Source organism: Balearica regulorum, chromosome 23, assembly GCF_011004875.1.
Source record: "Balearica regulorum gibbericeps isolate bBalReg1 chromosome 23, bBalReg1.pri, whole genome shotgun sequence".
NCBI classification, from domain to species: Eukaryota; Metazoa; Chordata; class Aves; order Gruiformes; family Gruidae; genus Balearica; species Balearica regulorum.
The window spans coordinates 4,527,224-4,540,975 of NC_046206.1; the positions used below are offsets into that span (position 1 = coordinate 4,527,224).

The 13,752-nt window shown below is 45.2% G+C and overlaps 1 protein-coding gene across 1 annotated transcript in view; it reads right to left on the reverse strand.

Annotated features, from left to right (window-relative positions):
• LOC142604879 (uncharacterized) overlaps positions 1-13,752 on the reverse strand; it is a 106,353-nt gene that overhangs the window by 91,154 nt on the left and 1,447 nt on the right. The window contains exons 2-23 of the mRNA XM_075774337.1: positions 13,569-13,705; positions 12,803-13,027; positions 12,162-12,303; positions 11,715-11,838; positions 10,937-11,128; positions 10,387-10,524; positions 9,544-9,726; positions 9,251-9,445; positions 8,644-8,792; positions 7,366-7,534; positions 6,644-6,778; positions 6,402-6,545; positions 6,111-6,312; positions 5,883-6,023; positions 5,312-5,494; positions 4,962-5,033; positions 3,286-3,412; positions 2,926-3,065; positions 2,074-2,277; positions 1,600-1,749; positions 1,045-1,224; positions 395-511 (exon numbers count right to left, since the gene is read on the reverse strand). Coding sequence (XP_075630452.1) covers positions 395-511; positions 1,045-1,224; positions 1,600-1,749; positions 2,074-2,277; positions 2,926-3,065; positions 3,286-3,412; positions 4,962-5,033; positions 5,312-5,494; positions 5,883-6,023; positions 6,111-6,312; positions 6,402-6,545; positions 6,644-6,778; positions 7,366-7,534; positions 8,644-8,792; positions 9,251-9,445; positions 9,544-9,726; positions 10,387-10,524; positions 10,937-11,128; positions 11,715-11,838; positions 12,162-12,303; positions 12,803-13,027; positions 13,569-13,705 — 3,449 coding nt within the window. The remainder of the gene's footprint in view (positions 1-394; positions 512-1,044; positions 1,225-1,599; positions 1,750-2,073; positions 2,278-2,925; positions 3,066-3,285; positions 3,413-4,961; positions 5,034-5,311; positions 5,495-5,882; positions 6,024-6,110; positions 6,313-6,401; positions 6,546-6,643; positions 6,779-7,365; positions 7,535-8,643; positions 8,793-9,250; positions 9,446-9,543; positions 9,727-10,386; positions 10,525-10,936; positions 11,129-11,714; positions 11,839-12,161; positions 12,304-12,802; positions 13,028-13,568; positions 13,706-13,752) is intronic.

Consider the following 13,752-nt stretch of genomic DNA (forward strand, 5'->3'; position numbering starts at 1 on the left):
GAAATGAACGATGAATGAATTAGATCACTGTATTCAGGGGTTTGGATGAGCACACAGCAGTATGGAAACAGTATCAGTGAAGTCTTATTTTTCACTCATAGATCAAACACTGCTGCATGGGAGAGGACAGACATTATTAGCTTCATTTTACCGAGGGAAACAGAAAGGAAGCTAATTACATTCTAAGGACAGACAAGTTTAGGGACTGAGACAAGTATGTCACTTACCACTTTCACAGAACAGGCCAGGGGAGGAACTAGGGGAAGAATCTAGGACTTCAGGCACTCTGGTCAGACCCTAGCAAGTTGGCCACCGGGCTCTCAAAATCACCCGTCAGTGTTTCAGATATTATATGACATGAAATTTTTAGTCCTGATTGTTGATGGATACTTACTGCAGTAAGTCCCCACAGGGCAGATATTCCCAGTCACACCATCTGTTGGTTTAGGGAGAGCTGCTCCACCTTTACAGTAAAACCCAGCAGTACATTCCCCACTGGGGGCAGACAGACCTGGAAGACAGAAAGGATAATGGCACTGAAAACACTAAGACAAAGGGAGAAAAAAAAAGCAGGAAAAACAACCACTTGCAGCCTCCCTCTGGAAGACACCAAATGCATCTTGCAAGCACCACTGCAGCTCTCTGGAAGTATCAGGATAAAAACAGCTCCGGTTCAACACACTGAAAGAATATGGAAAGGACAGAAAAGGAGTAGGAGTAAATGAGGCAGCAGTCAGTATCCCAGCAGATGCAGAGAATACAGGGGAGTCTGACAGGAGACCCTGATCCTCCATGTCTATAAACCTATAATAATGTGTGTTCATACTGGTCCTCTGAAGAGGGGAACATGGCCACAGAGGCAAAGTGAGTGACTCAAGCTCACACAGCAAATTCTGGGCAAAGTCAGGTTTATCACTCAGAAGCAGTACTTAGCTGTAGGGTCCACTAACAATTTCTTAAATAGCGAACATTTCCTTGTCCACACAATGCCTTTATTTTAACTCCCCTTGAAACAGATCACTCCTGTTCTCCAAAGACATTAACCTGAGGCATTGCAGTAGAACCCTGGAGGGCAAGGAAGAGGCTCTGGGCTTCCTTTAGGGCAATAGAAACCAGCTACGCACTTCCCTCCAGTGGCAGTGGCTGGACAGAGGCAGTTGGCATTGGTGTAGTTATCCAGATCAAAAGGCTGCGAGGTCCAAGCAGCTGAGATGCAAAACCAACCTGAGGACAAAAAACATGACTGAGAAGTTCTAGCAATGACAGACCCCCATAAATTATCATGAATAAACCCGCTGGGATGGCCTTGCATGTAATGTCTGCACAGCACGACCATAAGCACACAGAATATGGAACAGGCTAATATCACTGCCATGGCATAATTTTCCAGGCAATGGTACATGCAGTGATGTTTCTATATAATACCACGTCGGCAAAGATGGTAAGAGATCTTACAACCTTAAGTTTGCTTTATGGGCACAAAACTCAATTCAGACTGGAAAGGCTGTGATAAAAGCTGCAGGATATAAGCATCAGCTGCCCAAACATAGTGCCCCCCAAGCGCTGTGCAATACAACAGCCAAACAGATCCAGACTCACCTGCATCGCACTTGCCCGAGGCAGCTGTCAAGTTCTCCTTCCCACAGTAGTGCCCAGGTGGACAGGGCAAGCAGCTATCCAAGCTCTGTGTCATGGGATCAGGGTTATAGTAGCCCCGGGGACAGGGAAACTCAGTAGCAAACCTGGTTCCTTTGGAATAAAGAGAGCAAGAATCTCTCATGAACTATAAATACTTTCTTGGCTATTAATTCTTCTCTGTTACTTCATGTCATCTTTGCCAATTTATATCATTGCTGATCTCCTCAGTGCACAGCTTGCCCTTCATAGCCAAGACAGTCTCTGGGCACTGCTTAGCTTGCCTGTGAGGGCAATAGTCGTGTCTATGGGTTTTTCTTCTGTGAAGAACCAGACAAACACTTAAATGTTTTGTTCACAGAGATCATTGCTTGCCTTTAAGAAGAAGGACGTTTCAGCCTGGCCAACAGATTGCCTTGTCCCGTGGGCCCATCTCACCTTTGGGGCAGTAAAAGCCAGCTGGGCAAGGATTCGTACTGTAGCTGGTGGTATTTTCTGGGCAGTAGTAGCCTGCAGCACAAGGGAAGCACGCAGCTTGTCTGGTGAGGTTGTTGTAAGTCCCTGCAAGGCAGGGTAAGGGAAAGCTGGTTCCTTCTGGGCAGAAGTGGCTCACAGGACAAGGGCCTCCTTTCTCCCACATACCTAGGACACAGAAAGTAGAAGAGATGTGGCCGATAAAGGGAGTTGCTGAGGGAGTGAAAGTGAAAACAAAGGGAGCTAACACCCCAGTGATGAGAAGACAGATCAAGAGGATGCACAACAGAGTAACTAGAATGACCACCGTATCACAGCTTTGGAATTATTCGATGCTGTGGCATCATGTCTCCTCCATTCTTGCTTCACAGGCAAAGCCACAACAAACCATATTTAACAGATCAGCTTTCTAAACGCTCAACATATACCAGGAATTCTGGAGAACGTGGAATTGTCCACTGGGGACTTGGAACTCTTCCCTGGAAATTACTATTTCTGAGACACAATAAAATAACAAGGGGGAATCAGGCTATGCCCATTACAGGCAGGCACCCATAACTTTTCCAGTGTTCAATGCAAGTATCTCATTCGATAAAAACAGATTGGTGGACCATCTGTTTGTTCATCCTTGACATGTATGCATTGGTACAAATACCTCAAACAAAATTAATATGGGGGGCCTGGATGACTGAGAGAAGGCAGGGGCAGGAATACTGGGGAAAAAGGTGGCATTTTTTAGAGCCACCGGTTGCCAAAATCCCTAAATTATTGGACACAGGCAGATGAAGACACCGATGTTCACCCAGTGCAGCTCACCAAGTGGTGATGGTGAGGAAGCCCCAGACAGGCAGTAGTACCCAGCTGAGCAGGGTCCCGCGGGTGCCGTGAGGCCAGCGGAGCTGCAGTAATAGCCAGATGGACACACTGTGCAGTTGGAGTCCTGCCAGTTGTAGAGCCTGGTGAGGGACATAAAAGCAGGCTTTCTGTTGGCAAGTGTTTAAGTTCAGCAGGTAGACCGTTGATGACTACACCTCTGGCCAAGTGAAAACAACCATGAAGCTTTTATGATCAATGCAAAGATGGGTCTAATGAGCCTTACTGAGCTGCAGTCTGTTGCTTAAAGGAGAAACTGAAAAGGAAAATAAAAATTAACATCGGCAGAACCAAGAAGCTTACCTGTCTGAGTAAGTACCCACAGGGCATTGCTCTGGGATACTTGTGCCAGCAGGGCAGAAGTGTCCGGGTGGGCATGGGCCACCAGTGCTCATGTTTGTGGCTCCATTAGGGTTTGGGACACTTGACCCTACATTGGGAAGATAGACCAAAGGTATCCTGAATGATATGGGTTGCTATTAACAGGCAAGTTTGGCCCCCATGCCTAAAGAAACATTTCCATAGCTGGAGGAAAAGAATAGCTGATTGTTACTTATGACAATAAAGCAAAAAATCTATAGTGGAATGGAATAAGTAACAGCAAGTACCTATGGGGGAATATGGGGTACCTCTATAGGGGAACAGAACAATTTGGATGATTTGTCTTTTTACTTTATTTCACCATACACCTACTGCTCTAAAAGCTGGGATGTTAGACAATGACCACACATTATATAATTATCTCTAAGTCCCTACAAGAATGTGAGCTTTACCTATAGCTCACAAAATCCTCCTCTAGCATATATCACCATCTCTAAACTGATTCCTGGAAGAGAACAGCTTACATGAGTTCGCACTGCTGCAACCAGGACTAAAAGTTAGCGATCCCAACTGCCCGTCTCCCATGCTAAACACACCCAGAACCATCTGTTTGTTGAAGTGGTCAGTATGTACAGAAGCTATTTTATTTATATGAGAATATTGGGAGCATCTATGAAGTTCAAAGGCCTGTCATCCATGTTGCAAAGCATGCATCTGAATGCTGATCACAGTAGAGCTGACTGCTCTTTCAGAGCAGTCTCCAGGCTTATGTGCTAGTTGGCAAATAGAAAGTTAGAAACAAAAAAGACTTTCTGTTTTTAATGCAAGCTCCCCTTTGACTGGCGTGGCAAACAACACACAGAGTTAGCTAATAGCGTTTTGTTCAAATTGGACTATATCCAAAGGTATATTAAGTTTGGACATAAAAGCTGCCCTGTGGAGAGCACAGAAATTGGTAAAGACCAAGAAATCTTGAGGAAGGGATGAACTGCCAAATCCAAACAGTCAAAAACAGAGAGCTAGACCTCTATAAAATAGGTATTTGTGTGTTTTTTGGCTCCTGCAGTTGGTTCTCATTAAAGACTTTTCTTAATAATTGCAAGGACACAGTAACTTACTTAAAAGTATAGTAAATGCCAGGATCCTTATTAAATCACCTGAAATCAGGTCCTGTGGTTCTATGAAACATGTCAAACACTAATCCCGAGAACCACAGTTACAGCATGCAGCACAGGGAAAATTCAGTGCTACTGAATACTGTGCAGAAGGACTGAATGAAGTTGCCACTACCTTCCTATCTGCCTGTAGGCCTTTGCCCCTACAAACACAAGCCTTTATTTTATACAAACACCAGCTGAAAGCTGACAGTAAACTTGCTCACAACAGTCAAATTCCTATGGTAATAACTTGCTTGAGTCTACTTCATGTAGTTTTTCCTAAGTCCTTCTACTAGCCTCAGAAAGCTGGTATTTGACCAGAGAAACTTCTGATGTGACTCAATATCACATAGCTTCATTCCTCAGGACTCTCCTGGCACTCTCTGCAATAAAAGCCAGGGAGAGATTGCACAGAGAATGTATAAAAACCCAATTCCTAAAGGGCCACAGCTTCCTACTTTTTCACTTCTCCTTTTACCCTATGAATGCTAAATTCTATACCTGCTGTGCAGAAGAATCCTGGCCAGCAGGGACCACTTGGAGAAGATAATCCCCATTCTCCACAGAACGTTCCTGGAAGATCACAGAGGGAAAAGAGTATCAGTAAACTGGGAGAAAAAACAGGAGAGCTGCTGTGCTGCATGCACTGATTGGAAGGCAAAGGGGAAGACTGAGAGAGCGCCAGTCCCTCAGCATCAGCACAACTGGGGCAAACTCCATTCCAACTCAGATCATTGCATTTCCTAGAGGTGAAACACACATCAGTGGATTAGGAAAGGAGATATGCAGAAAGATCACCCTCTTAGACACTGCCCTAAGTGGACAATCAGAGTACTCGGTCATTTCCTCACCTGCAGGGCACTGTTGACACCTCTCAGCCTGGCTGAGCCCATAAGAGGGGTTGTAAGTCCCAGGGGGACAAGGATAAAAACTGATTCCAGTTTTCTGAGGGCAATAGAAGCCAGGAGGACAGCGACGTTTTAGTCCTTTTGAACAGTGAAACCCAGCAGGACAAGGAAAGCATTTGTCTTGACCTGTGAAGGAAATACGGGAATTAAAAGGAACCATGTAATGGTCCTCAGCTCCACTTTACCAGCCCCAGAGTGCCAGTAACCTCCACATCTCACCATTAGGTGGCAGGCAGAACAGCAAGGAAATCTGATTAACTGCTTTCTGTGCACAGTATCACTGCTACAGTCCTAATACATGAGCTGCTGCAGGGGTGAAGTATATTCCCCATGTGACACCAGGGAAAAAAACCCAACCACCACCATCCCCAAAACCCACTCCCACCCCACTCCCCAAATAAATGCTTACAATGGCCAGCAGCTGTCAAAACATTCTTGGATACAGACAAAAAATACAATCTGTGTTTCTCTCTCCCCCATGTCACACAGAAGTTGCAAAGCTCCAGTTCCTGACCTGTTGCATTACTGTATTCTCCACTGGGGCAGGGAGAAGGTGCTGCTGTGCCTGCAGGGCAGAAATGTCCTAGAGGACAGAGATCTCCAGTGATACCGTCCTCTGGCATTGCAGTCTTTGCACTTCCCGTGCAGTAATAGCCTGAAAGCAGAAAGCATTTGAGTCCTGTCTTCCATTCAAAACCAACCAAATTTCTAAGTATCTAAAGAAGTTCTGACTTTGTCTCACCTTGTGCACAAAGTCCTACAGGAGCACCTTGGCCAGACATATTGCAGAAAAACCCAGGGGCACAAGGCAGACACCAAGTGGCATCCTGTGCTCCTCTCTGTCCGTTCCAGGTGCCAGCAGGGCACGGCATCTCTTTGGGGTGTGTCGTGCCAGCAGGGCAATAATGTCCTTGTGGGCAAAGATCTCCAAATGGAAGCCCCACCTGAAGCAAGGGAAATAAAATGAATATGGTTTATGAAAGCTTTTGTAGTGCCAAAAGGTCTGAAGCAATGCAAGATGTTCAGTACTCACAGGTGAGGAGCTGCTGGAACCTCGAGTGCAGTAATATCCTGGCTGGCAATGTCCTTCTGGCTCAGCCAGACCAGCCACGCTGCAGTACATGCCTGCTGGGCAGGGCTTGCATGAACCTGCCCTGACTACATCTGTGTAAGCTCCCTGCACAAAGAGAGAGAACCAGTGAATGTCCGCAGCCAAGGGACTGGAAGCCTGCTGAAATTTACTGCTTGAAAAACAAGTCCATATTTAAATCTTACCGCTGGACATGGGAGAGGCAAGAAACTTCCAGCCAAACAAAAATGCCCTCTGGGACAATCCTGGGGTGCAGCCATGCCTGTCTCATTGCAGAATGTACCCTCTGGACAGTCCCTACAAAGAGACTGACCACGGCCCTTAAAGAGGGAACACAGAGAGAACTTGAAAGATGTGGGGTATAACTGCTTACCACGTGAATGAATAAACTTTGCACATTCTTCCGACACCCAGAGGCTTCCTACTACAAAATAAACAGTCTAAAGCAAATGAACTGCAGTCCAAATGCAACAGAGTTGTGGTATCCGAATAGCACCTTGCACCACTAAAGCAGTGGAAGGCACAGCCCTGATCTAATAAGAGCGGTAAGGCACATACACGTTAATTCACCCATGCTCAGCTAAAGTCTCCTCAGATCACTTCTAAATTTGCAACCTGCAAGAAAACTTAAGGAAAACTGCCAAATGAGCTATACACAGCAGTGCTAGACTGCTGGATCTGATGTCCAGACCCAAACCTTTTTAGTTCTGCACAGAGTTCTTCTGTTGCAGGGTAAAAGCAAGTGAGGTGGTGATTACTCAGCTTAGGAGAAAATCCAAGTAAGTCTCCCTTTTCTTCAGCTGACCACTTACAAATACCTCATGAATTCCTATTCACACAGTGCACAGCTTCCAAGATCTCTGATGACTCCGCAAGTATCTTACACAATGTATACTAACATACTTACGGGCTGGAAGCTGCCAAGGGGACATGGCTCTGGCTTGAAAGCTCCTGTTAAGGAATAATGCCCCTCCACCACCACTTGCTGAAGAGCACTTTTGGCACCTCCTGTGCAGAAGTAGCCAGGTTCACACGGTCCTGAGGGAGCTTGGTTATTTGTCCCATCACAATACAGCCTATGTGGGGGAAAAACAAAATACTTGGGTAGCAGCAATTCTTTTGTCACTGGATAGCACAGTCCCAATACAAAAAAAAAAAATCCCTGCAGTCTATCTCGAATTCAAGAGACTTGGTTCTTGTTTGCTTACAGGCCTTGAAAGGGAGTTGCAGAGGATATGTATCACTTCTCACACATGGTTTTTAGAGACCATAACCTCTCAGATTCAGTAGCTCTGTCCTGGGAAGAATTCTCCCCTCTACAATTGGGGAGAGGCATCTGCATATACTTCTGAATAAAGATCACACAAACACCCAAATGCTGGTTTTCTTCAAAACTTCTCTGCATCTTTGAGCTAAAATATATAAAAAGGAAGGAATTCTGATGGCATTCCCTCCAACTTCTGCCTACGTCTCCTGGGAAAACAGAGTAGAAAAAAACAAAAGTAAAAAATAGTGGGATAGAGTTTTGAATTTAGATCCTCTCAGAGCTTTGGATTTCACCCCATGGAGTTCTACAACTCCATCCCACTCGGTCTTCCCCTTCACGGTAAAGCACAAAAATTACAGGTTTTGTGCCACTAAGCCTCAGATGATCTTGCATGCACCATTTGTCATGCCAATATGAAGATACGACCACCTGAAAGTTAGACTGTCCTTCACCAGCCATAACAAGCTGCACATAATCAGTGCACACTCACGGAGAGGTGAAAGCCATCACAATACGTATTTTTTCCTTCAGAATCAAATGTGTAATTTTGGTGTCATTAAAAGAAACGCAACAGGGTGGTGAATTCTACTATCTGGTAATATAAAAAGGACTACCCAATTAGTATTAGTGAGCAAGAGCTGCTAGGTCAAGCCATCTGCACCACAGACATAATGAGTCTCGACAGAAGCCAGTGAACAGTAAAAGCTGGGAGACAACTCAGACAATTCAAATTCCTTATTGTAAATCTACTGATACAGGTACGTAGCCACAGAGAACAGAGGTAACGCATTTGCACTAGAGCCCTGGGAAGAGAGGGGACTCCTCTGCAAGAGGGCTGAAGGTAACAACCACAAGGGCTGAACAATCCCTTTTGCAAGGGGACAGAACTGAGCCACACTCTCCGAAGACGACGCTCACCCCGGTGGGCAGTCCAAGCACTCATGGAGGCTTCTCAACCCACTCACGTTGCTGTAAGTTCCTGGAGGACAGGGGATAGGTAAGGGAGAGCCCGGCGGGCAGTATGCACCAGCAGGACACACGTCTCCTGTCACACCATCTGTGGGCAACTGAAATTGGAAAAGGCATCATTCAGAAAAAGGAGTAATCAGGGTTAAATTATTTAAGGCATTGTACTGATTTGGGCCAAAGGCAATGAAGAAAAACAGAGATATAGTCTGTTGGACAGAGAACAAACAATACGTACTTAAGGGAAACGTAGCAAACACAAAAAGAATAAGTATGGATGACCATTTTACACTAGCAATGCCACTGTGATTCACACCCACTGAACTTTTCACTTGGCTACGTTTTTAGTTAACAGGGTGTTAAGTGTTGAGAGGGAAAAATATGACGTGGTTACACTCCCTTTGAGGGCAGCATGAGTGGTCCTCATGCCATAAACTTGAGTGTGAGCAGTACAAAATTGTGACTCTTGAAGTCACTGGGTTAATAAAAAGCACCGCTATGGAAAAAAAACCACCACAGCAGAGCACAATTAGGTAAGAAGGAGAAAAATGTGACTTACTGGAGTCAGGGCCCTGCCCTGGCAGTAGAATCCAGCCTCACAGGGACCACTTGGCCCAGTCTGTCCCAGAGCAGAACAGTAAAAACCACAGTCACAAGGGCTGCACTCCGAGGGTCCAGACAGCCCCTTCTTGTTACTGTATGTACCCTCTGGACAGGGTTCAGGATTAGAGCTGCCTTTGATGCAGTAAAAACCCTGCAAAACAAAATCAGCTTAATTCAGCATTTAAGGCTATTAAATAGACGCCCACACGCCAGCTTCTTCCATTAGATAACCGAGACAGAGCAACTCACTGCTGGGCAGGTTTTGGGCTCTGACATGGCAGGAGAGTCGCAGTAGTACCCAGGTGGACATGGTCTGCAAGTGTCTTCACCCCCTACGCTGGAATTATCCCAGAAGAAGCCTGGTGTACAGGGGAAGGAGAAAGGGAATCCAGTTCCCAGAGGGCAGTTATAGCCGGGTGGGCAATCTCCAGTCTGGAAAGCAAAATACACAGTCAGGCATGGTTTTGTTGTCTTTTTCCAAGTAGGGAAGAGGAATCTGTTAAGATTCGACACAGAAAGATCCAAGCTTCGTCTACAATTTGGATAACCTGGGTTTTTTTTACTGCAAGAAAATGAGGCAGAAAAGGAGGGAAGGAAGGAAATTCATAGTCTTATCAGTAAAATTCTGACCATGTAGGATAATATTTTAGATTTTTTTAAGGTAAAATCTTGTCATTGAGACAGGCCATACACTTTGCATCTACAATTGTGGGGAAGATGCTCCTCTTCAGTGCTTGGAAAAGAGCTGTAACTGGGATAAATTATCACCTCCTTCTTAAATAAAAGCATGGATTCATGCACATTGAAGAGAATCCAACTGCATTTTTTACTCTTAATAGAGGCTTCTTTTTTTAACAGCTATTAATATTTGAAGAGCTCACTCTTTCCAGAGACAAGACAATCACAATGAAAGATCCCAAAACTCATTAGAGACAGAGCAGCACCAATACCTGACCTTTGAACTCTCTTTCATAGCCTGCATTGACAGGCAGAAGGCAAATTTAAGACAGAAAACATGCATTAAGCTTGCTCCGTTAACAGTTGCAGCCTTTGGAAAAAAAAACAGTCAGGAGAACCTGGGCTATTACTTACAGGGTGGAGAATTCCTGAAGGCTCGATCCCATCTCTGTAGCAGTACTTCCCTGAGGGGCATGGCAAGCATTCGTCAGCGCTGCTTAGACCCCTCTGTGCACCATAGGTCCCATTGGGGCAAGGCTTAGCATGCACGTCCTTGAAATGGAATAGAAAAATAGGTCTTTAACATACTAATATGACAGCTGCATCCCACAAGGTAAAAATACAGCAGCTGAAGCTGTGAACATAATTCTTCCCAGTAACTGGGAACAAACACTGAAAAGCAACATTAGGAATCTGCTGTGAAGGCTGAAAAGATGGTATAATAGAATGGGGATCCAATCTTCTATATTATATACAGCATCTCAGAAAATGTTATACCAATATTATGAACAGTTTTATGTAGGGCAAATACTGCTAAGATCTATGAACACCAAGAGTACAGAAATGAGTAAAAAAAATTTTTTAGGAAAGACTCCCATAGCCAGACTAATCCCAGTGCAGACTGTAACCGTACAGCCAACTTGAGAGAACAGTGAATCCCAAGGACAAAAGCAGTTTCACTTACAGTATCTCCCCGGGGACAGTAGTATCCTCTTGGGCAGGCATTTGTACCGGCATCTGGAACAACTGCCTGTCCTTCTGGGCACAGGATACCTGCTGGGCAAATCATGGCCAGGAGCATCACCTCCCGGCTGGTGTGCTCACTAGCACAGTAATGTCCAACGAGACATGGCAAGCAGGAGGCTGAACCTTGGTCCTACAACATGAAAGGCACACGGTTCCACTTCTAGAACGCAAAAGAATCCTTGCACATTTGGCAAGCTGTGTTGAGGCACAAACCAAAGGAAATCAATGCAACCAACTCTACAGCAGACCCTATCAGTAAACAAAACAGTCTGCAAAAACATGGCCATTGATCAAAGACATGGCTTTTGGGAATGGATGACAGGACCCTGCTCTTATAAAACACTTCCTGTTATGCTCAGTACCGCTTCCTTTTAAAGCCTTCCTTTTAAAAATTCCATGTAACCTAACCTATGAGCAACAAACAGCATGCAAGTCAGTGTATTCACCCTGCAGGCAAGAAAGCCTGTGCTTCACAAATAAGAAGCAGGCCCTGCCACTGCCTGTGGATTATCCCTGCAAAAGGTTCTGATCCTCAGAACAGTCAATCCAATGCCCTTTGCCAGCAGGAGCAGGATAGTCATTATGCAAGGAGACGGGCTCATTCCAGTGCTTCGTTTGAGGCACTCAAAGCCTCAACCTCCCCTTGAAGCTCCCTTTTCTGCCAAAATTCAGTCCTTATGCTGAACAGATGTCAGGATAAAATTATTGCTACTTACTGAGAAGTTGCCAGCACCACACGTTTGAGGAGTAACAGTGCCAAGCTCAGGGCAGTGATACCCTCCAGGACAAGGGATGCAGTCTGCAGCCACTTTTGCACCATGTTCCATGCGATAGGTTCCTCTGCAGGAGAAAATACAACAGAAGGAAGAGTCACAAACAGCAGAGAAGTGACCAAGAAAAGGACAGTGCACCTCTGGTCTGCATTCTCAGTCTTTTGTATAGAGGACATCTAACATTTCTGAGGCCAAGAAACTGCCCGATTTCAAAAAAATTTGCTGGACCACCCAGTAACATGCAAGGTGAAAGGAACTTGCAAACATTTCTGGTGCAGGAAGATACTACTTAAAATCAGAAGTGTTCTGAAATGCCATGTAGAAATATTTTATTTTGTACCTACATGGGTCAGAGACCCACAACTACTGCAGCATGCGTAGTGTACTTACACTGGGCATAGAACTGGCTTGGAGGTCCCACTGGTGCAGAAAGCTCCTGCAGGGCATGCAGCGCAATCTTCCACTCTGCCATTTCCCAGCCTGGTACTGTAAGTTCCTGCAGGGCAGGGGAACTGCGTGCCCCTCCATGTACCTTTCCAAAAAAGGAGGAGAGAACCATTCTAATTTTTAATACAGCCTTGAAGGCAGAAGGCAGTAAGGCACCCTGTTCTTCATTGATATTAAATATTTACATGAGTTACATGTAAATACATACATATATATAAAAAAAAAAATCACTGCTCACCGCTTCGAGAACAACAACAACAACCCCCCCCCCCCCCCATTTAATAAATATTGTAGGATCTCTGCAGGATGTCTCAAGTTTAGAATTGTGCTTGTACCAGACACTTGATTGTGCATATTAATTCTTTGCAAATTAAGGGAAATAAATAATGACACCAACATGCTCAGTTCAAACAGTACAAAGTATTGACTATACAGAATGGACAGTTTGCTGTCCAACTCCATATAGAAATATTTTGGTGCAAAAAATATGTTGTAAAGTCAGCGCGTGACTTTATCAGAGTCCACAAAATTCCCGAAGACAGAAATAAACTACATCTCCTTCATTTCTGAGAAAAGCTGCCTACCTTGAGGGCAGTAGTGCCCTGAGCTGCACATCCCAGTCGGGGTACGGGCTCCTCCTACACAAAACCAGCCTGCAGGGCACGGAAAGCACTCCTCTTCCGAGGTCAGGCTTGTCCTATTGCTCCAGGTGCCTGGGGCACACTTGTACTGCATTGGGTGCTTTGTGCCTGGTGGGCAGTAGTGACCAGCTGGGCATGGAGTGGGAGGCTTCTGTTTCCCCCCTGTTCCTGTAAACACAAATTTAAGAAAAGCGGTGTAGCCTAATGGGTAGCATACGGGCTTCACGCAATCCAGTTCTCTCATTCTGTTTTCTGCTGGATGTCCCTGAGCAGAGTTGTCTTCTCATTTTGTGCCTTTTCTCTATCTAAAATGGAATAACAATAATTACTTCCTCTGTTGATGAGAGGCTCTATCACAGAACTGGTTACTAAAGCAATTATTCTTCAAGTCAAGTATCCTGCATGGTGCCCCTGTCCAAAGCTGGCATAGACATTAAAGCGAAGAGGCCACCAAAAAACTTTGAAGACTAAAAGCTGGCCGCTTCCAGGTCATGAAGCTAAAACAGTAACCATGGGTGTCACAAAGAGAAACCTTCAGAGTAAAATTAAAATCAACTTGTCCAGCAGGCACAGCAGCCTCTGCACTAAAGGGCAACATTTTCCCATTTACCATCGTTGTGATAGCCCACTGACCTGCTCTGGTACTTACTGGTGGGCTCTGTGATACTGGCTACCAAAGAACAGTTCCCTTTGTCGTAAAACCACGTACCTCTCACACAGGCAAATCCAGCGAGGCATGTTTCACACTGAGACTTGTCAAAGAGGTTGAAGTCATTGCCAACTGTTCCTGGAGGACAGGCGTTGCTGGGAAAATGAGGGCTGGATGACCCCGTCGGGCACACGTACCTAACAAAACACAGCAGGCTAGGCGAGACAAATGTTTTGATGCAAGT